This window comes from Coptis chinensis, chromosome 8 (genome assembly GCF_015680905.1).
Source record: "Coptis chinensis isolate HL-2020 chromosome 8, ASM1568090v1, whole genome shotgun sequence".
NCBI lineage: Eukaryota > Viridiplantae > Streptophyta > Magnoliopsida > Ranunculales > Ranunculaceae > Coptis > Coptis chinensis.
This window is the reverse complement of record NC_141463.1, coordinates 92,114,178-92,139,809: the sequence shown is the minus strand read 5'-3', so window position 1 is coordinate 92,139,809 and position 25,632 is coordinate 92,114,178. Positions and strand designations below refer to the sequence as shown.

The following is a 25,632-nucleotide window of genomic DNA, read 5'->3' as shown; positions in this document are numbered from 1 at the left end:
TTGAGTTGCTGCCATCACCGTAATTAATAATGCACAATTAACCAAAGTGAAAAAAGAACTTTAAAACACATACTGCTAGGGCCCTCATCACTTGAGAACTAATTCGAGTTCTTGCTCAGAGATTGATAAAGGCAAAAGAACCTATACCTACTAATTTTTGCAGACCTTTCTAATGTCTTTTACATTGTTTATAATGAGGTTCGTTGACATGTTCCAATCCATCTCCAGACTTCAGTCCTATAACCACATATTCTTTGGTCAAACTTTGATTAAAACTAAATATCACAATAGATGGAAGTGTAACATTCTTTTGACCATAACTAAAGTGTCTTACCCGGTAAAGTTTGCGGATTCTCTTAGATGAGAAAGTCGTGTCTGAAGTTTGTACGGTTTCGCACGTGATTGGCGGAGGTCTATAATGTATCCAAATATTGAGGGCAGCTGGTAGTGGGTATTTACTAAAAGAAAAAATAAGTACAATAAAGACTTTTACAATCTGTCAGTCAGGTAGAGAGTTTGAAACATGCTTATAAGGTTATTATTATGTCGTTAATAATTACGCAGTCCCTATTATTCAAAGAGAAATAAATCAAGAAACTATGAACATGTACACCTGTTCCATAGTCCACATAGCGTGACACAGTTTTCCCATAATGTTATTTGAGATGGTTGCATGTGCATAATGACTTCTATGTCAGTGTATTCTCGTCGAGTGGGCTCTGGAAAAAATGATCGAGTGGGCAGAAAACCAAGGTAGATTAAAGCATGAATAAGTTTGAAGTTGCTATTCTAAAATGGAAGGCCTGCCTTATAATAAATTGATAATAAGATGCAATCAAAAGTAATAGGTAATAACAACATAAAAAGTATATTGCAATTGCATTATCAACCCAGTTTTAAATACAATGTTATTCCATTAACTATACAATTCACCATCTGTCATTACTACTCCTCAATTAATATTTTTGGCAAAAAACTCACTTCAGTCATTGTGCCATGAATCCTTTTCACTTTGCAATCTCTGTCACGTTGAACATACCATAGACTTGTGCTCATCAACTAAGAACTATGCAGTGTATCACGAAGTCGTCAGATATTAGCGACATATGACGAAGATAATAATATTTACTACATAATAAGCACTAAATGCAAATATCAGGTGAAAAATTAAGCCTTGTTGCTACATCAGTTGGTGGGGACCAAGTATGAAGCTCTTCAGGTTTGTTCTGCTTTACTTCTTTAAGATGGAGGGCTTTGAGCTGTTCTGATGGTACATGTTCTTCTTCAGTCCCATCTGTTTTGTTCTACGAAGAATTACACCTTGTGATAACATCACTTGATGGTAACTGAGCATCAAGTTCTTCATGTATTTTATGAGCTGCTTCTTTATGATAGAGCGTGTTCAGCTCTTGAGAAAGTACAGGCGTCGCTTTAGTTTTATCTGTTTCATTCTGTAGAGATGCAAGGGATTTTAATAGAAATTCATACGTATTCTTAGCTCTAGATTCAAAATTTATTTTTCTTACTTTGCTTGGAATCTCGGAGTGTTCAGAAGCTTCATTTGAAGAAATAGCTTTATGAGGAATGCTTGTTGGTGGAGATTGATCATAAATCCCCTTCACAATTTGATGTGGTGTTTCTGAAAGATGGAGTCTTATGCTCTTGCAATGCTTTCACTGTACCACCGAGGAACTTTTCTTCTTCTGGCGGGTCAACTCTGCTAGAGTCCATTCTCTTCCATCTACTGTTTTCTAAAGAGATGCAGGGTATGTTAGAGAAATAAAGTAATGCACTTCAGTATAGCTTATCAACAAAATACAAATGTACTGCTCTTCTGTTTTCAGGCCCGGATTCTGGATCCTTGTAGTGATTAATAGCAGTTGACGTCAGATCCTTTTTAAACTGAAAGTGAATCAGAACTAATAAGCTAAACATCTGCTGAAGTCAGTGGACATCTACAATGAGTAAGCTCCCACTGGAGCTAAATCGGGCTGTTCTGTGGCGAACCAAGGGGCGCCACTATCTGACCAACCTGGAACAAAAAGCTTCGGTTACTTGGAGATCAACTTAAGTGACATCCATATTTGATCCTTTTTAAACATTGTGTTCCAGAGTTGTTTTTTCTTTGAAATTTCTCTTAAATATCTCTTCTCTATCATTTCTTTTAGCCAAATTTGCTTTTTTTATTTTGCAAAACCAAATGGCTAAGGTTTTGCACCTTAAGCAAAACAGTTGTTCTATGATATACCTAATGGGCTATATATGCTCGTACATCACAACTCTTGCACAACAAACTTATCAAACAAATCATGAACCAAAGCAACACACCTTGGAAAATACATAATCAAAGATAAAAAAAAAAAAAGAAAGAAGCATAAATCCCTAGTTTACCTCTGTCGTTCCCTTGCCCTGTCTCACCAAGTTTCTTTCTGTTCTCCGCAGCAAACACAACTGTCAGCTCCTGGCCATGAAGAACTTGTCCATCCATTTGATATTTCACTTCTGAAGCATCATCAGGATCCACATATTGTACAAAACCAAAGCCACATGGCTCCTTGCCACAAAGTATAATTTAGCAACAATAAGAAGTTTGCATAACCACACACATTATTGAATCAACAATATATATGAGCACCAAGTAACTTTTCACGCTAAGTTCACCAGAGCTTGGAATATGGGAGGGTCCAGAGATGCACAGTCAAGCTATTGGTATTTCCAACAGAACTCTCACTACTCAGTTCGCTTCAGAACTTTATTTTCACTGTCCAATCTAAAGATTTTTAAAAATGCATCCAAGTAATAACACAAAAACAGTACTCCATTAAATAAAAAAATGTTATGTGAAGCCCCAACAACCAGCACAAATATAACTTAGCACAAATATAACTTGAATGTATGTGGGTCACTCCTCTTAATGTTCCCTTGGCATATGCTGCACTCATTACAGATTTACCTACAATTGTTGAGGATGTGTGCATTCCATAGCCTTCAAAGTCTCTTGGCGAGTCATAATCAAAGTCCTTGGATATGTTTATACCCCCAGATTTTGCTAAAGGACCGAGCCCCTATGAGCTTGTATATCTTCAACAAACTGCGCGAAGTTTAAAAGAAAGAGGTAAGCACATGATAATATCAGGAAAACTGGTAAGATGATGGGGCAATAGAACTATACTCACTTGAATTTCAAAAGATGTCCGTCAACAGATCGTAGGGAAAATGCATAAATCAAATCCAAAAACAAAATAGACTTGTACAGATTTAAATTCTTAAATCCTAATCTTATATACCGCCGAACCCGACGATTCTTCATCCGTATACTCTTGCTCGTATACTCTTGCTGATACCTATTTCCAACTCCCCCTCCTTGTCCATTTCTCTCATTACCATTCCCTATTGTCTCCCTCTACGAGCTAAAATATGAATAAACAATGTCACTAACAAAATGTGGCTTTTTCGATATTGAATTCATATTCTTCTTAGCTAAACCATTAGTAGTTATACGTAGTGTATCATTCTGCGGCGAAGAATCCAAAGAATACTGACCACCATAAACTTCCTCCTCTGAGTCTGTAGTCTCATCTACATCACTCCCAAACTCACTATCATTTAAATCCTCAGGTACAACACGAGTTATAGGAATAAACTCCGGCGGCAAATGCCCACTTCTAAACTTTGCAGGGGGTGGTAAATTTGAAGTTGCTACTCTAAAATGGAAGGCTTGCCATATAATAAATTGATAATTATATGCAAATCAAAGGTAATAGGTAATAACAACATAAAAAGTATATTGCAATTGCATTATCAACCCAGTTTTAAATACAATGTTATTCTATTAACTATACAATCCACCATCTGTCATTACTACTCCTCAATTAATATTTTTGGCAAAAAACTAACTTCAGTCATCATGCCATGAATCCTTTTCACTTTGCAATCTCTGTCACGTTCAACATACCATAGACTTGTGCTCATCAGCTTACAACTATGCAGTATATCACGAAGTCGTCAGATATTAGCGACATTTGACGAAGATAATAATATTTACTACATAATAAGCAATAAATGCAAATATCATTTTGCATAGATATGGTACAATTTATAGTAGAAATCAAATGCTGGAAATAAATTTATGTAACATACTCTATCAACATTTTTATAAACTACAAAAAATTTCCGAAAATGAATATTGTTATTATTTGAAAAGCCTATATATTTTGTAGTACGCTGGACTCAACTAAGAGTATGTTCATAAGGTGATATATATGTTGTTAATACATAGCATGACGACATTTTGTTTTTCCATAACATTCAAAATCTGTTGAAATTTTAAAGGTCATGTGTGCCGTAGTGGAAGAGTGTAAAGGAGGTAAAAGAAACTTGCAAAGATATGTGCATATAATAATGCTTTATACACCTAAAAAATTTTCTGTGTTTTTATCAATTCAAGTAGAATCTTGTTTCGTCCACAGTTCACGTTGTTAAGTCATGTTGAAGGTGATTGCACTAATTGCTATACTTCCCTTTTGTAAGGGCGTGTCTTGATGTTAGCAGTATTAAACTTGTGCATGAATCATTCTGTGGCGGCAACTTTGATATCAGGAAATGGTTACTTAGGGATTGGGGCTGGGCCTACTTGGAGGGCATTTTGCATTTTTTTCCTTTCTGTATCTGTTGAGTTTCTGAGGGGAAAAAACCCAAAGTTTTCCACAATGGAAGTGTCACTGGTGAATGTTCTCGTGTGTTGTCGCCATTTGGTAGTGTGTATCCCTACCCGCACGGACTTGCTGTAATAAGTCAAGCAGTGTGTATGCCTGGAGTTGTTGGGGATGCTTGGCCCGACGGTATGAGCGCCATCCTAAAATTTAGTAGTCCTTTAAGTTTATGTATGTGAGATGAAACACTTCTATGGACGTGACTGGTACATTCCTAAATCAGTTGTTAGTGGTCACTTGCACGTCAAACCAACTAAGTCAACAACTGTGACATCTCTTAAGCTGACTCGACAGTTGTGATCTCTGTTGGTGACCACTGATTAAGCAGGTCCTAATTAATTCATAAGATGTCCATGTGAATTTATAGTGAGAACAAAAAATTTGCTTTGCCCTTCAAAAATGCAATATATTCTGCAAGTTGACTTACGTTCTGAGTTTAGGGATGTAGCCTTTTGAACATACTTCGCTGCTTCATAAGGTTCATAATTTGACATTGGTGGATCACCTTCAAGCATCTACAGAGAGGTTCAGGAAGCCATAAAATTAATGGAAAACCTATGCTGCTTTTTCCCAGAAGGCAAACTAAATGTGGAAAACAACACTACCTCGTATAAAATCATCGCAAAACATCGACCTTCTTGTCATACTTTTGATGTTTGAAGACCTCAGGAGGCATGAAAAAGAAATAGGATAAGATTTCAAACATGCAAAAAAAACTATTTCCTTCACGAGAATGTTATAGATATTACTCACAGCTTCCAGTTTCTCCAGTCATTTTGTAGACATCATCACAATTTTGGACCCTGATGAGCTTCCTTAATCCAAGTCAAAATAGAAATAAACGTTAAAAACACCATACAAAAGTCGAAAATATGATTGTTGAGGAAATCAGGTCTTGGCATTATATATAAGATAAAATAAATATTTAGTCAACTAAACGAAAACCATATCCATGCATTTACAATCAATCACTCAGGGTAAGGTCAAGAATGGAGAAGACAAACCTTTTTTTTCTCTCTCTCCAATTAGGATAACCCTAAAATGGTGAATAAATAAATTAGGATAGCAACCGAAGAAAATGACAGAGGTTGAGTTATAGAGTTTGTACGGTTGTAACTTGTAAGAGACGCACTATTTCGATTAAACGGTTGCACAATAATTTGGTACGTACAATGACCAATATACCCTTTTGTTTAAAGCTCTCCAAAAATTGAGTGGGTGAAACTTTTGGGTACCCTTTAGATTAAAAAGTTTGGTCTAAAACAGAAAATACGGGACTAATAAACGGCGGCAAGTTTTCCCATTATATATAAGATTATTATTATTATTATTATGGAAGGTATATTTGGATATGGCTATGCTTCTAAAGAGATTTTGGACGAGGGAAGAATGGATCCAATTACCCTGTACTCGGTGGGCTTCTTTTGGCCATGATTTAGTAGATTTTAGAATAGGGATTATTTTTGGCCTTGACTCAGCTTTTTTTTAAAAATAAATTGAAATAATGAAAAACGATACATGTCAAGTGTCGTAGAAAGCAAAAAAAAACGGGTCACCATACGACACCCAAAAGTGTTTTTTTTTTTTTTTTGAAAATACGGATGTGTCACAAAATAGGTAGACAAAAAGTAGTCGGGATCGTGTGGGGATCCGAGTTTGATGGAGACACGTGTTTGGTAGATATAGTTTTGAAACCACTTTGAGGCTAATTCTAAATGACACTTAAAAGGTTTATTTAATAAATTAAATGTTTTGCAAATAAATTAATTGAGTTTGAGAAATGTTAGGTGTTTGTTTTTTTTTGATAATAGAAATGTTAGGTATGAACGTACTGTACTTGGGCATATATATCTTTCTAGAAAAACGTACCCAAACGTTTTTTTTTTGGCAACTTAGAAAAACGTCTTATTTAATTATTTTAGCCTTTTACACATGCAAACTTAAAGGTTCTCAAATTCTCTCATTAGTTGGAGGCTTGGAGCCTATTTGTCTCCCCTCTTTATGCCTTAATGACATCAATTAAAACAACCTTTTCAATTAATACGTCTGGATCATCTTAAAAAACTGAATTCTTAACTAATTGATTCATAAATGCATTTACTTGATTACTTCTAACGCTTTGACTCCCTCTCCCTAAAGGCATTCTCTCCCTCTGCATCTTTTGGGTCTTTTATAGCCGATGCATCTCTTTTGCATTTTTCAGGTATGGTTTTTTTCATCAGTTCAACTCTCTCTTATTCTGTGTTCCCTTTAAATTTATTTTTCCTTTTATGATCTCCATGTTTCCTTTTCGGCAAGAACTCGAATTATTTTATACTTCTTATTTATGTCCTTAACACATGCAATTACTTTGTAGGTGTACTGAGTTTAATTGTTCTATGTTCCAACAGCGATAAATTTCCGGGTATGTATTGTCGTCTTCCACTCTTCCTCCCACTCTGTGTGCAAAAAATTCTTATTGATTTTTCGCTCTTTGTCTGTATTGGTGCTTCCTTTTTGGTATAAAACGTGCTCTTATATTTTTTTGTGCAACTTAGTATATGTACAAAGGAGAACTATATAAGTTAGGTGTTCATTCTACAGAATAAAATTTAATTAAAATAGAGTTGTATATCACTTACCTTATCTGTATTTCAATGTTAACTTAGTGATTGTTGATGTTAAGTCAAACACCATCAAACAAAAAGAGTAGTGTATCACTTCCATCTAGCTCATTGTTCCCCACCTAGAAAGTCCATCATAAGACTGAACTTCTTAGCACAACAAAAATCCATATGTGATTCTTGAGTTCCAGGAAGCTTTCCAAAGAGAGGTTAAAATGTGTTTTGCACAGATATGCGTTACAAATTTTTCTTTCCTCTTTCTACATAGCAGAAATAAGAATAATAAATGTTACACTGGTGTGGATTTAGTATGAACACTCTGCCGACACATACTCATCATGCCACCATAGTCCCCCCTCCCCAACTTCAAAAATGAAAATTTCTATACTTTAAAAGTACCTAGCTGATCACTTTATAAAGTTCACTTTGAAAATAAGCCGCTTACAAAACAAGATAGACAATACAATACTAAATAGATATATGATTGAATAAATATCTCTTACTTTGTTTTTGTTTTTGAATTGTTACTTTTCTAAATGTAAGATTGGGATCGATGAATACAAGGAACAAAAAATGAATGTGCTTGAATTTCATTAGGCATGCCAACATCGGTTATTGCTCTAGATCGCACTCTGCTCAAGTTCGGTCTGACATAAATCTTCAAAGTGTCTTTATATATACTTATTGACTAACTGAAGTCGATATAAACATGTAGATCTTCTTTGCTTTATTACAGCACAAGTGCAAATAAAAAAACACTACTAATAAGCACTCCTCTTTGAGGTACGTGTACCTCAATATGGGTTTTGTTGTTTTAATTTCAAATCTTTATTTTTTTTGGTGCACATTGATTTCATAGCCACTAATATATTCAAAGTGCGCTTTGTAAAAGGATGAAGGTGCGGGAGAAGTTTTAGTCTCGATTTGAGAAGTTTCTGGTATGTATATTCTTTATGTTGTACGTACTATGACTGATGAAATTCATCACCAAAAAATTTCTTATGTCTTTTAGTGGTCATACACTCATACCGATGCGTTTGTCTAATGATCACTTAGTAGTGTGTACCATTAGCTTAATGCACGATATATCTTTGATTTGATTGATTATCATACTTAAATGGTAAACATTGGTGTTATTGTTTTAATTGACATTGGATATCATAACTACTTTAAGAGTTTTACCATGTCCTATATAACCATGTCCTATATAATAGATGTGTATACTTGCTAGAATGCTATAACTACTGTCAGACTTGGATAACTTTAATTTTTGCTTGACAAAGTCTGCTTTATATTATTACTTTCTAGACTTGCAAACCACCTTTTTAATCCAGGACTTAAATTTAACGTAGAATTTGTATTATTAATTTTATTGTCATTTACGCTTGAACTCTTAATTCTAAATGAATTTTTTTTCTCTTCATTTCAAGAGAACCTAGCACTGGGATCAAACTAGCGGCAGGACAAACAATATGCGTTTAAATAGTTTCTACCAAAATAATAAGAAAGTAAAAGGAGAGAGGGCCTTGGGCCTAGATGGGCTGCGGTTTATAATCTAATTTATTACTGATATAGTGATATACGTTTCCTAATAACTTTTAAAGTGGGAGTTTGGGGGTTTTAGTTTTACAATGGAGAAAATTAAGTATGGTAATTAAGTAGTTTCCAAAATAAAGCCTAAAGAGACGGGCTTCAACTGTGGGCTTTACTAAATAGTTGAAAAACTGTTTCGGATTTTCAAGAGTATGCGTAACTCCCTTTTTGCTTTGATCTCTTTCTCTGTCTCTTAGTTCTTCCCATTTTTTTTTCTCCTGAATTTTAATCATCCCACTTTTTTCCTCAATTCCGTTGTGGCTTATTTCTCCCCAAGCATTTGGTTGTTTCTTTATAGACAAAATTCAATGTTTAGAAATTTGATTTATTAATCTTGGTTGAAATGTGGACAAACTTCAAGGAAGCTGAAACACAAGAACACAATGGAAATGCTTGATTCCTTTGAAACCCCTCAAGAACTTTTCTTTGTCCATGAATTCGAACAGGTAATTTGTCGATTAATATGTTAGATAATGTGACTGATTATTTGTTATAGGGGGGGGGGGGGATTTTGAAGTTTTTTGGGGATTATAAGTGCCTTCATGAAGATAGAGTTCAAGCTATTACTGAGCAATAAGTATTTATCTCGCTCTTAGCCGCTTAGTTTACAGTATATTCATATCTATCATAAGTTGCTATAAGTTCTAAAAATCAGTTTTGCCCTTTTTTGGCTTCATTTCATTTTTAGGTTTAGTATCTACGTATTTCTTACATTGCAATTCTTACATTCTAATTGTGTTATAATATTTTTATTGAGGTTGGATCTATTGTCCAGGTTAGTTTATTTGACTTACAAGGGTGTGCAATATTTTGGCATTCTTTTTTACATGCAATTGGAATTTTATGCCTCTTTTTTTTTTTTCAGAATAACTTTGTAGACAGGCTACTATTTACTGTCCACAAGACAACAAATGCTGATTGGTGGAGCTGGTACCCGAAAAAACTATTTATGTGCCCGAAAATAATTTGGACCAATGAGAAGCTGCTGTTTGTAGCCTATCGACAAATTCACTCTCCTTTTTTTTTGTTTCCCATTAAATGGTCAAGGAATTAGAAAAGAAATAATAATAATAAATTAAAATGAAATGAAATGCCAAGAAAATGTAAATGTAGGGCTGGCAAGAAATGGATATGAATTTTTAATATGTAAAAGCTAACATCGCCTTATAATTATTGGCAACCATTGAGAATATTTTGTGCGTGTGTATGTGTATGTAAAGTTCATATGTATTTGTGAATGGTAGTTGTGAAAGTTGAGGTCCTCTTTTTCTTTTTGTTTCCTATTACATGGTTAAGGAATTATAAAAGAAATAATAATAATAAATTAAAATGAAATGCCAAGAAAATGTAAATGTAGGGTTAGCAAGAAATGGATATGAATTTTTAATATGTAAAAGCTGACATCGCCTTATAATTACTGGCAAGCATTGAGAATATTTTGTGCATGTGTATGTGTGTGTAACATTCATATGTATCTGTGAAAGTTGTGGTCTATGACTTTATTATTAGTGCTCTCCATATTACTAATGTATCATCATTTGGTTCATCCATTGACACTATAACCATTATATGCATGTATCTGTGTATCAAAATCATTATTATTTTTTTCTTTAATCATAATGTCAATTGGCTTTATAGGACTCACTTAGTCGAAGGAGGATTGCTCGGCTACGCTTCCTCAAGTAATATAAAGAAGCGCTACAAATTTAAGCAAATGATTGGAATGCCATATTTGTTATTGGGAAACTTCAATCTACAGGTACCATGGAGTTCTTTCAATTTTACTTTCAGACTTTAAGTTAGTTCATATCTATTTGTTATGCGCTCTTTTATGACCTTAGCCCATGGACTCAAACAACCTTCGTGACACTTATATTTGTTGGTTGTTTCATTCACCACAAGAAATTCGAGATAACTCGATGGCTAAAAGTTTTCACCAAAAGGATTTCATGATAATTATGGTTGTTAGAAAAGTTGTTGGCGAAGGTGGAGTGACAAATGCATCGTTGGCAGGTTAAAAATGTCGCTGCAATCGTTGGCAATGCTTCCACATCCGCGACACCTATGCGACTGTTTGTTTATTGGGATTTTGAAGGAACCACTTTCATGAAACAAAGCTGGAGAAGTGGTTCATTACAAAGCACAAACTTGAGAACAATTAAACACAGTCTTGCCGAGAAAGTTAGGGTTTATACAAAATCGTGAGGACTTCTACTCTAGCCAGTTATACCCAGTTCCTTTGTAGTAAGTTGCTCACTGTGTATAAACTATTGAGTGTTATACTAGCATATTTTTGCTTTTAGATTATTCAAACCCCTTACACTGGCAAAATGCATTATTAATTTATATGAATAGATCTTATAAACTACTATCAATGTGATCAAACGTCTAAGACCAACCTTTGTAGCTGAACATTGAATGTTATGAGTGGTAAACAATTTTTGAGCATTCACCATGATTTGAGATTTGGCAAGCATGTCTTATATTGATACAATTCAACTTTGACTTTTGACTAATGAAGATTATGGCTTCAAGTTTTGTAGCTCTCTACTATAAGAATTTCTATTGGGGAAGAAGTTGAGTACATCCTCAACATACGGTGGAAGCTAAGGTGTTACTGCTTATAATTGCAAGTGAGGTATGATGGTAATTTCATTGCAGCAGAGATGAGCATGCTACTGCTTTAAATCTAATTTGCATAACCTTATTTATGTGGTAAAATGTAATTTGTATATCATATCAATTTTGTTGCAAGTTAATGTAATTCCAAGGGGGGAAATATGGTGAGTGCATTTAAAGCTTAAAAAAAAAGGCAATTATTTAACGGATCATATATTATCCTATCGCATTGTGGCCAGGGGATCAGGTAATAGTGGCCACATTATGCTTGTGTATAAATGGTGTATGTTTGTTTGCAGATAATCAAATTGTTCTCCAAGGACTTTCAACACCCAAAAAGACCATAAACTCATGTTTGAAGTCACATGTACGTTATGTACAATTTTATTTTATTTTATACTTTTTATTTTTTTATTTTATTTTATTTTTTTGTGGTTGTGATTATTAGCACTATAGAATGGTTAGATTGCATTGTATAAGGAAATTGGGATACAACTAAAGAGCATCAAAATAGGTTATGCAAATGGAGTGCTGAAGACTTTTGGAAGTAGAACTACTTTTCGTTGAAAACTTAAGGCCTGATTGATTGAACAAATGAAATGAGTGTATGTGTCAATGACCCTATTAATTGGTGTCTGCTTCTGATTTTGATTTTGGCAATTTGATTGTTTGGTTGATGAAAGAGTATGGGGTGGAAAGCTTTTGGGCTAAGGAACGTGTTATAAATAGATAAGCGTTTGATAGTTGTTGCTTTGGACTTGGAGGTCTTGAAGTGATGCAAGCAAAGAACAGTGAGCTTATATTGCTTGGTGAGGGGCAAAATCTTGGTTATTATGGCATCCAAAAGAAATTTTTTAGCCCCATTGAGATTAACACTGGTGAGGCAGATCCAGTACGGCAGATCCTTCCAGTGGGGAGTTTTTTTTCACGTGGGAATGTTAGCGAGAAGGGAACAATTTAATTTATGTCTTTAATTATCGATTGGTATTGTGGCATATCTTAAGGTACCTATTGGGGTGGTTGAAATTATTATCATATACAGTGTTACACTTTGTTATATATTGTATTCTCTATGCTAATTAGTACTTTTTTCATAAGCACATTTGCTACTTCTTTCACAAATTTAACTTTGGAGAAACAGTTACTATTACACTAAATTGAATCCCTAATAATGTTAAGGAGCCTAGCTTCCAGAGTTCTTTAGATGTTTGTTTTGTGGTTTTCTTTTCCATGTCATTTCTTATGGTCATGAACAATGATACTCGCACTTCAGGTCATCAAACCGTATAATATACGACTTTGTACGACTTTACAAAGTTCACCTAAAGCCGACTGTCACAATGAGAAAAAACAAAAAAAGAAAATGTCTTAATAGAACTATAATGCATGTGTGGTTCAGGCCAACCAAACTAATTTGAGTCTTCTAACAATTCACAGTGCATGGAGAGTATAGATTAAACGGTTTTTGAAATTCAGAAGATTAGTAAGACAATAATAAAATGTGTTGTCGACAATTTCAAGCCCACAGTAATAATTAACATTAATCTTACTAGCTTATGTCACGTGGTTCCCATGTCGCCTCTTTCTCTCTCTCATACATTTTTTTTTTTTGATCTCTCTCTCTCCCTTCTTTGTTTCTGGTGGGCCAAAAAAAAAAAACTGGCTCAAATAAACAGGTGTCAAATAACAGAACCGAGAGACAGCTCAATCGCCTAACTCACCCACGCCCTTTACAAGTAGTAGAGATTGTCTTTATATGGTTCATAAAAAAAGAGATTAATTGTGAACAACTATCCATTAACTAGAGTACAGTGGATGAAATTGCATTCATTTCATGACTTCAAATAGGGTTTTATAAATAAAGCAAGATCTACACTATTTCGAGAATTGGGTATTCGTTACGACATAATGGAATCCACAAAATAAACAACAGTAGAGAAGTATGTCATCCAACGTGTAGTTTTAATTCAAAGTAAAATGTCTACATAGGCCATACATATGAACATATTAGGGTGTACCGATTAATGCCACAAACAACATAATAATAAACACCTCATAACCAACCATGTCGTAGGCACGGATAATACCTAGTGATATATATATATATATATATGAGCAGATTTCGTTGACCATACTTTTTATACCAAAGTTTATACCATGCCCTACAACTTTATGTACAACGCTAATTGTAATCTAATTTTTTGTAGATGTGTTTAACTAACCATGAAGATCATCTCTACAAAATTTTAACTAATTTGATAATGTTTAACTATGTCAAAAGATGATTGTAAAATCGTATAATTTGAGCCATTAAACAAAATTCAAAGTTGATAATGATTTTTAAGTAGGTTAGAGATTTCCAAATTAGATGAATTTGTGTGTAGATGTTATCTATGATTAGTAGATCATATCCACAAATTATTAGCCCTTAACTCATTTTATAGGGGGGTGTGGTATAAACTATGGTATAAAAAGTGTGGTAAACGGAATCTGCATATATCGAGCAGGTTCCGTTTACCATACTTTTTATACAAAAGTTTATACCATGCCCCCACAACTTTATGTACAAAGTTAACACTAATTGTAACCTAATTTTTTGTAGATGTGTTCAACTAACCATGAAAATTATCTCTATAAAATTTCAATTAATTTGATAATATTTAACTATGTCAAAAGATGATTACAAAATCGTATAATTTGAGCCGTTAAAAAAAAATCAAAGTTGATAATGATTTTTAAGTAGGTTAGAGATTTCCAAATGAGATGAATTTTTGTGCAGATGTTATTTATGATTAGTATATTATATCCACAAATTATTAGCTCTTCACTCGTTATGTAGAGAGGTGTGATATAAATTATGGTATAAAAAATGTGGTAAACGAACCTGCTCGATATACTAATATAATTATACTTTTCCTACACTTTTTATATTTATTTATTTATTTATTTAAAACATAGGGACAATTTTTAATCTTCAGTAGTACAAGACACTTTCGTAATACATGAATGGGGCACAAAATCTTCTGTTACTTACATTACTTACATAACCAAACGTCCATACTTTCTCATCTTAGCTTCAAATCCACTATCTTGTATTCATTTTAAGTCGAAGCTATCTTATGGAAACAAAAATCACACAATTGACTTAATGAAAAACAGCAGCAGAACGTGTCACTAGCTATCAACGTCTATCATTTTCACAACGTCTACATTTAATTAGAATATAAGCAAACTAAGACGTCGACCAACATGGGGGGTGTAGTTTCTGTCATGCGAAGGAGATATCCACAATCTGAAATTCAGCTTGCTTTTTCTCTTCTTCTCCTAACCACAGATGATATGATATACTTTTTGCCAAAAAAATATCAATGAGCTAGCAATGTCCATCATATTAAAATAAATATTCATTATTGTGCAGCATGTCATGTGAACGTACGTAAGTGAAAAACGAATTGAATGGAACATGCACCTTTCTAAAGCATCAGGTCAGATGGTTTACGGAATCACATGATTTCCTCCATTAGTGCAAATCTTACTTCTCAACAGCTCAATCGGGTAGCAATTCGACCTACTTTGTTCTAAGAGAAATGATGACTACTTGTAGCAAGCAAAAGCGTAAAGATATATAGACTGCTTTGTAATGTGACTCAGTATACTTCATTCTCAATTCTCGTAAGCTCATGACAACCAATAAGAACCGTACCTATTGTAAGGATGACCTCCATATTGTATGTGCCCCTAAAAAAAAGTATCATCTATCTTTTCCAAAGTGGCAACAGGGTCAAAGTGGTCCAAAAGTGAATCCATGAATTTGATGTAATCAGCTCAGCCACTATAAAATCAATTTCCAACATGAGGCCAATCGCCCCTTTGTATATATGTAATGTACCTTCAACTTAACCAATGGCTTTGAAATTATTCAGTTGGAAACCCAAGTGAATCCACATTCCACAGTATAAGTTGGAAAATCCTCATGTGCAAAACCATGTGTACACTCAAATCTAATGCATGCCATTAATTATATATATATTATTGAAAAAGTAGCATGCATGTGTTAACACAAGGCATACTGGTCATTGGTCCATAACTTTTTGGACAAGGCCTATTTAGAGGCCCAGATGGGTTGGGTCAAGGACTCATCAGGTTGGGCTCAAACTATATAGGACCAGGCCTTTGCAATGACGAGCGACACGTATCAGTATCACTATCCCCACATAACTGCTTTAACAAAGGCAACAATGAAGGAGATTGGACTCTGATAGCGAAATGTTGGGAGTGGGACTACTGAGTGGGCCGCACGTGCGACATGGAATGCAATCCGCTCGTGTTGGCTGTGTGTTCGACAGCTGCTCTTTAAATTTGGATAGAGAGTCTTTCTGAATAGTAAAGACACTACAGTGCTTCACATTTTTTGCCAGTTTTTGTGCTTTAACATGCAAAAAGAAGGGTTATACTTGTGATAAACTTCGGAAATGCCATAACATAACATTCTGTGTTTTTGTTTTAAAGAATTTTTGTTTTTTATTACCTGTAAAATTCCAATAGTCTTATACAGATTTTTTATTTCGCTATCAGAGTCCAATCTTGTGGCTTTTCAGAAATTTTAATATGTCATACAAACCACTTATATTTTTTTCCATGTTTCATTGTTAAAGTTGTGTATTGTTTTGGACAATAGTCTAGCCTTCAAGTATCATTTAATCTATTATATTATAATCTCGACTTTGTAAAAAATACATTAAATCACATACATCTAAAATTATAATAGTACCAAAAAATAAAAATTGCCCCAAGACTCTTTAAGGTAGCCTTCACCAGACAATGGATCATTTATTAATTTCTTTCTATAAACGTCTTTCATGCCTTGATAGTGACTAAGTGAGTAAGTGACCAAAGAGTAGACTAGATTGAGTAGATATTAGACACAAATTAATTAGTAGGACTAGATTGGGTAGTTTAGTAAACTGATCTCATTTACACTTACTATACACAGTGGCAAAAACGAAATAATCAACAAACCCATGTCTTGTTTCCAGTCAGTTAACTTCACTTTTTCATTTCTTCTTCTTTCTGAGCTTGAAAGTTTTATTATTATTATTAATAATATAAAATTTTTTTTGTTTCCTGTTTTTCGTTATTATTTTTTATAGATCGATCACTTTCTCTCTCTTCTTCTTCTTCAACAGCTGATCATCATCATCATCATCATCATCATCGATCACTGTTTTTATTCAATTCACTGTTTTTTCAATCCAATTTTTTCAGTCAGAGACAAAAATCTCGAGCTTATCGAGTTAAAAAACATCGAAAACTGTCCACTTTCCACTCAAAAAACTGTTTACTTTTATATTCACTGATACTTTGAACTCATTTCAGTGGTTATTTCCGTATTTGTCGGTGATTTTCAGTTGTGTTTTATTACTGGTTTGATGGAATTTGAGATTGGTTGATTGAGAGTGTGTATTGGATTTAGTTTTTTTTTTTTTTTTTTTTCTTGATGTCGCGAACGGAGAGGATGACGGCGGATTTTAACAGAACTGGGCCTGTGGAAAGGGACATTGAGCAGGTAATAATTATTATAATAATAATTGTTTTTATTTTTTTATTTTTTTTATTTTGATGTTTAGAATGTAGTTACATTAGAAGCTTGAACAAGTATTGTGGTACTACATTAGTATGGTGCTATAATATTCTTGTGTTAATAACGTTTCATCACTGCATGGCAATAGACAAACCAATCTTCAAACCAACCCTTGCAAAGGGAAGTTTAAGATTATGACCACAAGTAATTTTAGTCTCTAAATATGTTGGCCAAAGGGAACTGTTGTCACGTTATTGTAGCTTGGGATCAACATCCATACTCTCTACAAAGGGGCAAATAACAAAGCAAAGAAAATATAGGGATTTGATCCCTCTCTTCCTAAGATTAATAAGATTAATAGATTAGATTATCGCTGTTCGGGAAAATAAAATTAGAAGGGAAAAGAAAAGCAAACTGGAAGAAATGAAGTATATTTGTCAAAGTTATAAAAAGTTCACTTTGTGAACAAGAGCCTTGGTCTTCAACAATGCTGCTCTTTGCCTTCATTCTTTTAATTTTGTGTCAGCATTCACGTTCTATAGTTTGATGCAAGTATGCTTGAGCTGAAGTACTTGTTTTCATCCCTTTTGTATAGCACTGTACATGCTAAATGTTGTTTTAATTTAGGTTCTTGGACTGATATGTACCACAGGCCATCACCGCTCTTAAAAAAGGAGCAAATTTGCTCAAGTATGGACGCAGAGGGAAGCCAAAGGTCTGTCCCTTCAGGCTGGCTAATGTAAGTTTTTTGAAGTATATGCTATTTCTTGGTGCATTATTTTCATAATTTATTAAGTTGGAGTACCTTTATTTTTGTTGGGTTCTCAATAAACCAGTGTTTGTAAACCTTTTTGTTTGAAACAGTGATGCCTACTTACTCATTTCTTTATTTAATATATGTATTTTTTTATACCCTTCATTAGTTACCTGACAAAATATTACAGAAATGCGTGATGCATATTCCTCCATATGCACTATTGAAAGTCTAATACCAAGATATTAATATTTATGATTTATTAAAACCTTGTGTTATTGGGAATTTGGGTCTACGTCTTCTTCTTCTGTCCACCTAGATATTAAAATGTTTTTTTTAAGAGAAATGATTTTATTTTTATTAATCCAAAATATATTTATTGATATGAAAAATAAATCAAACAAATGATTTAGAGGTCAAACGTGTTACAAATTGCGCCGCTAGCCCTTTCAAAATAGCAAAACCAATCCTCCTAAACACATATTCATGGGAATCAGTTGTTATAACATTGTTGTCTAACACTTTCTACATCATCCTAAGCAACTCAACCGCATCTGGAGCCAAAAAACCAAATGTATCAAACGCAAACAGGAAGAAGCAGTGTTGGTTAGCCATGCACGCTCTTTCATGTTTCTCCACCTTCGCTGCAACTGCATTACTAGCTGCTTGTCCGGCTTCAAAAACTCTATTACCAAAACCAACAAAAGGAGATACCCCTATGACATCCACACATGCATGTTTTCACTAGAATATATTTTATATGATATCCAAACTAAATCATACAAAGATTTTAGAGGTCAAGCACGCTACAAATTGCGCCACAAGCCCTTTCTGAATAGGAAAGCCCACCCTCCCAAACACATATTTATTCGAGCCAGCTGTCATCACAATTTTTTTTCCTGCCTTTCCTCTTTCTAAGAAAACATATCATCATTTATATCTATGAGGTCAAGTAGTAGACCAACGTGCTTTCATTATTATTATTTTTTTTTTTGCTAGGTAAGAATGAATATATATAAAGTTACAAGGTGTTGGGAAGAGACCTTCCCTAGTTCAAGCTCTTATACCAACGTGCTTTCATATATTGTTACTATCAAGAAAAACTGCATTCTTTTAGTAGTTATCCATTAATAAGGATTAGCCGGTTAATTATCTTCTCATTATTTGTATTATTTAGTGTCTTGAAAAACTAATGATTAAAATCTGATTCAATTTTGAAGTCACAACTTATTTGTGGCCATGTTCAGAAATTGGTTTCTTGATGTCAGGCAAGTGAATAATAGTGCAATGTTGTTTTTTAATGAAGAAGTCACTGTGTTTCCCTTTCAGGATGAATCTGTTCTAATATGGTTCTCGGGGAAAGAGGAGAAACACCTTAAACTAAGTCATGTGTCAAGAATTATACCTGGGCAGCGCACTGTAAGTTTCTCAGTGTCACCCTCCAACTTCTTTTGCATAGTTAGCTACTTAACTCTTGTATCCTTTATGTGGTCTTTTCATTTATTGTGTCTATTTTATCTATAATTTAGATTCTAACTTACCATATGCACCTATGTTTCTTCAGCCAATTTTTCAGAGATATCCTCGCCCCGAGAAGGAGTACCAGTCATTTTCTCTTATATATAGTGATAGGTCACTAGATTTGGTAAGCGTCGTGCCTACTCAATTTATACAATGAACTGCTTCATCTGACTTTCGGAGGTGTTTCTTGTCTAATGAACCTCATCTCTTTTCAGTGCGAGAATTATTCCCAGATTCTGTGAAATTTGAAAATCTTGCTTACGCGTTTGTCTCTATTTCTTGTACCAGATTTGCAAAGACAAAGATGAAGCAGAGGTTTGGTTCGTTGGTCTAAAAGCATTAATTTCACGTGGTCATCACCGGAAATGGAGAACAGAATCAAGAAGTGACGGAATTTCATCAGAAGCAAATAGTCCTAGAACCTACACTCGAAGAAGTTCTCCTTTGAGTTCTCCATTCAGTAGTGGAGACAGCTTGCAAAAGGTTTCTAACTATTTTTTTTTCTAATTTACGTTTTTCTTGCTTTAGTGTGTTTGCTATTGCATTGAAGCACATCAAGAACAAAATTTGCCTTACATTTTTCCAGGATGGTGGAGAACCCCTTCGTCTTCATAGTCCATATGAAAGCCCCCCTAAGAATGGTTTGGATAAAGCGTTGATATTATATGCTGTACCTCCTAAGGCTTTCTTCCCGTCAGATTCTGCAAGTGCTTCAGTCCATTCTGTGTCATCAGGAGGCTCTGATAGCATCAATGGGCACATGAGGGGCATGGCAATGGATGCTTTTAGAGTAAGTTTATCAAGTGCTGTCAGCTCATCAAGTCAAGGTTCTGGTCATGATGATGGTGACGCTTTAGGAGATGTTTTCATTTGGGGGGAAGGAACTGGGGACGGTGTTCTTGGTGGTGGCACCCATAGAGTTGGCGGTTCTTCAGGTGTCAAATTGGATTCCTTTGTGCCTAAAGCTTTAGAATCTGCAGTTGTGCTCGATGTCCAAAATATTGCATGTGGTGGGCGGCATGCTGTTTTAGTAACCAAGCAAGGGGAGATTTTCTCTTGGGGAGAGGAATCAGGGGGGAGGCTTGGGCATGGAGTAGATTCTGATGTCTCACACCCAAAGCTTATTGATGCTCTTGGAAATACTAACATTGAACTTCTAGCATGTGGGGAGTACCACACTTGTGCAGTAACACTTTCTGGAGATCTATACTCATGGGGTGATGGTACTTACAACTTTGGTCTCCTTGGACATGGCAATCAAGTGAGTCACTGGGTTCCAAAAAGGGTGAATGGGCCTTTGGATGGTATTCATGTCTCATCTATTTCATGCGGACCTTGGCATACGGCTGTTGTGACTTCTGCTGGCCAACTGTTCACTTTTGGTGATGGAACTTTTGGGGTTCTAGGTCACGGGGATCGGAGGAGTGTCTCTATACCCAGGGAAGTAGAATCTCTTAAGGGGCTTCGCACTGTGCGGGCTTCTTGTGGTGTATGGCACACTGCCGCAGTTGTAGAAGTCATGGCTGGGACCTCCAGCTCCAGTAACTGTTCGTCAGGGAAGCTTTTCACCTGGGGGGATGGAGATAAAGGTCGCCTTGGTCATGGTGACAAGGAACCAAAGCTTGTTCCTACTTGTGTTGCTTTGATTGATCCAAACTTCTGCCAAGTTGTATGCGGGCACAGCCTAACAGTTGCACTTACGACATCAGGCCATGTCTACACTATGGGTAGTCCCGTTTATGGACAGCTAGGAAATTCTCAAGGTGATGGTAAGCTTCCTACCCGTGTTGAAGGAAAGCTCTTAAAGAATTTTGTAGAGGAAATAGCATGTGGTGCTTATCATGTTGCAGTTTTAACCTCACGAACTGAAGTTTACACTTGGGGTAAGGGAGCAAATGGTCGATTAGGCCATGGAGATATAGATGATAGAAATGTGCCGTCGTTAGTTGAAGCTTTGAAAGACAAACAAGTCAAAAGTATTGCCTGTGGCACTAATTTTACTGCTGCCGTCTGTCTTCATAAGGGGGTGTCAGGTGTTGATCAATCAATGTGCTCTGGTTGCCGTATGCCTTTTAATTTCAAAAGAAAAAGGCATACTTGCTATAATTGTGGGTTTGTGTTCTGTCATTCTTGCAGTAGTAAAAAGTCTCTTAAGGCTTCTATGGCGGGTAATCCAAGCAAACCACATCGAGTATGTGATAATTGTTTTGGTAAACTAATGAAAGCCATTGAGACTGATTCCTTGTCCCAGTTTTCTGTCAATAGAAGAGGAGGCATGAGCCATGGGATAAATGAACCCGTTGAAAAGGATGATAAGTTTGAGTCTAGATCTCATGTGCAACTTTCAAGACTCTCTGCAATGGAGTCCTTTAAGCATGTGGATACCCGATCTTCCAAGAAGAACAAGAAATTAGAATTTAATAGCAGCCGTGTATCACCTGTTCCAAATGGAGGCTCTCAATGGGGAGCTCTTAACATCTCTAAATCTCTCAATCCAGTATTTGGCTCATCCAAAAAATTCTTCTCAGCTTCTGTTCCTGGGTCAAGGATCGCATCTCGAGCTACATCACCCATTTCTAGAAGAGCCAGTCCACCTCGTTCAACCACACCAACACCAACACTGGGGGGACTGACATCTCCGAAATGTGTTGTCGATGATGGTAAAAGAACAAACGATAGCCTGAGCCAGGAGGTTCTTCAATTAAGAGCACAGGTGAGCATCTGCTTTCCTCTTTTTTGTTGAATTATTTACTTTCGGATCTTTGTTCATTTTGGTGCATGTATATGCTTTCTTATAGTTTCTGTACAATGTAGGTGGAAAATCTCACTCGTAAAGCTCAACTTCAAGAAGTTGAACTGGAAAGAACATCAAAACAGCTCAAAGAGGCAATTGTAATTGCAGGGGAAGAGACTGCAAAATGCAAAGCTGCAAAGGAAGTAATCAAGTCACTCACAGCCCAAGTAAGATGAATGGTTATGTGATAATTTTGTGTGAAGATCTTTCTTTAGTTACCGTTTGATTTTTTATTTTTTAATGGATTTCTTTTCTTACTGGAAGTGGTTTTTAAACTACTCACCTGAAAATTATGTATAGTGCGTCATATCCTTTAGTTCTCCTAATACTCTTTGGTTTATTCATTCTAATTGAGCATGTTACTTCATCTCGAAGTGCATTTTATGAACAAATTATAATACTGCAATTTGTAAAAGAATAATGCCTTAGTAGTTTTATTCTTGGACTGATTCTCACCTTAGATAATTATTGTAAAAATAGGAAAATCATCAGGTGCTTTTGTTCGTTATATTTTTCTTTTAGGAGTCAGTAGATCATGAATTACTCCGTTGTGATTCTCTAGTTTTCCTTGATTCCGCTTTGTTGTCTTGGTCATTCCAGGGTCGATGCAAACTCTTCTACATGTAAGTCCTTCCTTCTAGTGCCATTTTGGGCCAAGAGGAGGATGTTGAGCATTATGCCCTTTGTTATTTTTTGGTGTGTAATGGCTAGAATAGATCATTGGAGATTTTGAGCCTCTGTCAAAGTGCATTTGGAAAATAATACTATACATTCAGGGAATTATATTTGTTAGCAGTCACTAAAGTTGGAAACAATCTTCTTGACCTCTACGCACTCGCTCCATGCCACTGCCTTCTTTTTCATGTTTTGCTATAGGCCACCTAATCATACATTCTGACTGTTGTTTGATGTTTTTAGTCTGTTTCCCTGATTGTTTACATATTCATATGTATGTGTGTATAATTAAAGATAACTTGTATGTTTTCATATATACTGATGTACGTATATGTGTTATATGATCTACTCCAAAAGTAAATGAAAATCATAATACCTATCAAACTACAGTCTTCCTTGTAAATAGCAGTGAGTTGTTCTGGAAATATATGGTAGAGCAACAATCATAACTGCTAACTCGTATCTAATGACCACAACTCATTTTTTTGGTATATATTTACTGATTATATTTCCCTTGAACTTGTGGTAGTTAAAAGACATGGCCGAAAGGCTACCTGTGGGAATGGTGCGGAACAACAAAACAACATCCTATGTTTCCTTCAGTTCAAGTCCTGCTTCTAGTGATCTTTCTGCTGCAGCCATGGAACGACTAACTAGCCCAATGACTTCCAGTGATTTGGATACAAATGGATCTAACAACCATGTTCTTCCCAATGGAGCAACCACTACAGTAAACCGCAATTCAAATCATAACAGAGTCAGCCTTCCCGACCCAACAAAGAATGGGAGCAGAGCAACAGAAGGGGAAGCCCATCAAGAGGCCGAATGGGTTGAACAGGATGAACCTGGTGTTTATATTACACTTACAGCTTTACCTGGAGGTATTAAGGATCTCAAACGAGTCCGCTTCAGGTATATATATTCTGCCTGTGGTGCATTTTACTTCACGTCTGGTATCTGGGTTTGTCCAGCACTAGTTTGGAAAATTATCAGTTAGTGTAAAATCACTTGGTTATGGAAATCATCAATTGTTGTTTACTATTGCAGTATTCTCTTGAATCACTACTGAATCAATAGATCAAAGGTATTGTTGCCTTTTATCTGAATGTGATTATAACCATGGTGTATATTGACTGCAGTCGGAAGCGATTTAGTGAGAAACAAGCTGAACAGTGGTGGGCAGAGAACAGGGCGAGGGTATACGAGCTGTACAATGTGCGCATCGCTGACAAGTCTAGTGTTCGGGTTGGGAGTGAAGACATGGCCCATTAATACATAAAAAATTCGTGAATTAAATTGGACCTCAAAGTTCAAGGCTCAATCATGTGGAAGCTCATTTAAGCAATGTTTACGTGACTTCCATTTTATTGAAGGTCGAGGAAAGCAAGTGTTGGCGGGGGAGATACAGAGCGAGTTTATTGTGATTTTCATGATTTTCTTTTGAGTTTGAGTTTGTGTGAAGGTAATAGTTAGAGTGGAAGAAATGTAAATTCTTGGTAGGTTGCTTGGTTTTATTAGAGGCGGCTACCTTGTAAAGTCATAAGCAAATGCATTATCAAAATTTTCTTTTTACATAAATGCTTCAATTCTTTCGTATCACACCTCTAAAATTCATCCATGTGGCCTTGGTGTACATATGGGAGTTTTAAAATTTGTGTAGATTCGGCTCGTGTGGTTAAACGAAGGAGTTTGAGGGAGCCAGAGAAAGCCGGGAGAAGAACGAACGAGCTTGCATTATATAGTTAAACCTATTTATTAGTCTGAAGTTTTGATTGTTATGTGCAATTATACATCAAAAATGATTTCACCAGCATGCACTGGAGAAACCTAACGTAATATTCCATGCTTCGTAGTATCAGAGATTCACATACCAAAGATTTAAGGTTTGCGAACATTTACGAAGTATGTACAAATGTACGGTTTCTGAGCTTGACCTCAGTTCGTAACACTTAATCCCTCAGTTCGTAACTTAATCCTGGCATAAATTTGCTGAATATAATCTAGCGGGCAGTCAAACAAAGTTCACCACAATTGGAGTACAGTGGGTCTACTTTTCAACTCAGTAGTTCAGTGAGCTTGGAATACCAATATCACGGCCACTCGAGAAAAAACTCATTATCGTCAATGAAGCAGATGCTATTCCTTTACCAATATTTTGAGTTTGTTTTCTTCCTAAAAAACCCTGTAGATTTACGTTAAACTTAGATTTGATATGCCCTGATAGAAATCAAATCAATAAGTTCCAAATTTGAGTACATCAAAATATTGAGCTTAATTCTGATCATTTTATCTTTACTGTTTAGACCAGCACAGAAACTGTAGCTTCAACTGCTTTTAACATACAAACATGGGTCTCTTTCACTCAAAACAGCATAATAGAGATGCATTCACCAGTAGCCAGAACCGGACGCGGACGCGGACCTACAAAACGCTGAACGCCCTGTGGACACAGCAACATTTATTAGATATTTAAGGTTTGCGGATACATTTAAAATATACGATTTCGGACGCTTGATCTGACATCCTAACACTACATAACTGCCTGCCGTGAATACTATAAGGGGAGGTTATCATACAAGTTGAAGAAAGTTTTATCATGGCCACTGGATTCGATATCTAGAATCCATATTGTCATCATAAAATCCATATCATGGCCACTTCAAGAAGAAGCCACAGCTGAAATGTCTTCACTTGGTGAAGCAATAACATATGTAGAAATTTTCTATGGAACGGCACAGATTGCTCTCTCTCACATGCACTGATTGGATGGGAGGAAATAT

General features: G+C 35.5%; 2 protein-coding genes and 2 long non-coding RNA genes across 27 annotated transcripts; 2 read left to right on the top strand and 2 right to left on the bottom strand.

Moving 5' to 3' along the window:
- Positions 1 to 860: 860 nt before the first annotated feature.
- On the bottom strand, positions 861 to 3,070 carry LOC147484407 (uncharacterized). Its single transcript, XR_015206669.1, has 3 exons — positions 2,392 to 3,070; positions 1,527 to 2,032; positions 861 to 1,451 (listed from the first exon to the last, which is right to left on the bottom strand). It is a non-coding gene; the product is annotated as an uncharacterized LOC147484407 (long non-coding RNA).
- Positions 3,071 to 3,724: 654 nt separating this feature from the next.
- LOC147484406 (uncharacterized) lies at positions 3,725 to 5,925 on the bottom strand. 2 transcript variants are annotated; one of them, XR_015206668.1, is made up of 5 exons: positions 5,717 to 5,925; positions 5,466 to 5,527; positions 5,318 to 5,376; positions 5,140 to 5,227; positions 3,725 to 3,982 (listed from the first exon to the last, which is right to left on the bottom strand). It is a non-coding gene; the product is annotated as an uncharacterized LOC147484406 (long non-coding RNA). The 2 variants fall into 2 exon arrangements; XR_015206667.1 differs by having other exon boundaries at positions 5,318 to 5,527.
- Positions 5,926 to 7,095: 1,170 nt separating this feature from the next.
- On the top strand, positions 7,096 to 12,624 carry LOC147484405 (uncharacterized). 23 transcript variants are annotated; one of them, XR_015205923.1, is made up of 6 exons: positions 7,096 to 7,116; positions 8,052 to 8,098; positions 8,208 to 8,253; positions 9,270 to 9,354; positions 10,547 to 10,667; positions 11,444 to 12,584. XR_015205923.1 is itself a non-coding variant. In XM_086580370.1 (6 exons), the coding sequence occupies exons 3-6, from the start codon at positions 9,341 to 9,343 to the stop codon at positions 11,533 to 11,535; spliced, it is 387 nt and encodes a 128-aa protein (XP_086436496.1). In that variant the 5' UTR covers positions 7,123 to 8,098; positions 8,208 to 8,253; positions 9,270 to 9,340; the 3' UTR covers positions 11,536 to 12,584. The 23 variants fall into 23 exon arrangements, 2 of the variants coding, with proteins under 2 accessions (XP_086436496.1, XP_086436495.1); XR_015205924.1 differs by having other exon boundaries at positions 8,031 to 8,098; XM_086580370.1 differs by lacking the exon at positions 7,096 to 7,116 and adding an exon at positions 10,922 to 11,089 and having other exon boundaries at positions 7,123 to 8,098; positions 11,452 to 12,584.
- A 3,993-nt stretch (positions 12,625 to 16,617) lies between these two features.
- LOC147484404 (PH, RCC1 and FYVE domains-containing protein 1-like) lies at positions 16,618 to 24,448 on the top strand. Its single transcript, XM_086576685.1, has 9 exons — positions 16,618 to 17,093; positions 17,761 to 17,847; positions 19,192 to 19,281; positions 19,427 to 19,507; positions 19,672 to 19,866; positions 19,970 to 22,096; positions 22,198 to 22,344; positions 23,382 to 23,764; positions 23,992 to 24,448. Exons 1-9 carry the CDS (start codon positions 17,025 to 17,027, stop codon positions 24,122 to 24,124), a joined length of 3,312 nt encoding a protein of 1,103 aa, XP_086432811.1. The 5' UTR covers positions 16,618 to 17,024; the 3' UTR covers positions 24,125 to 24,448.
- The last annotated feature ends 1,184 nt before the right edge of the window (positions 24,449 to 25,632 follow it).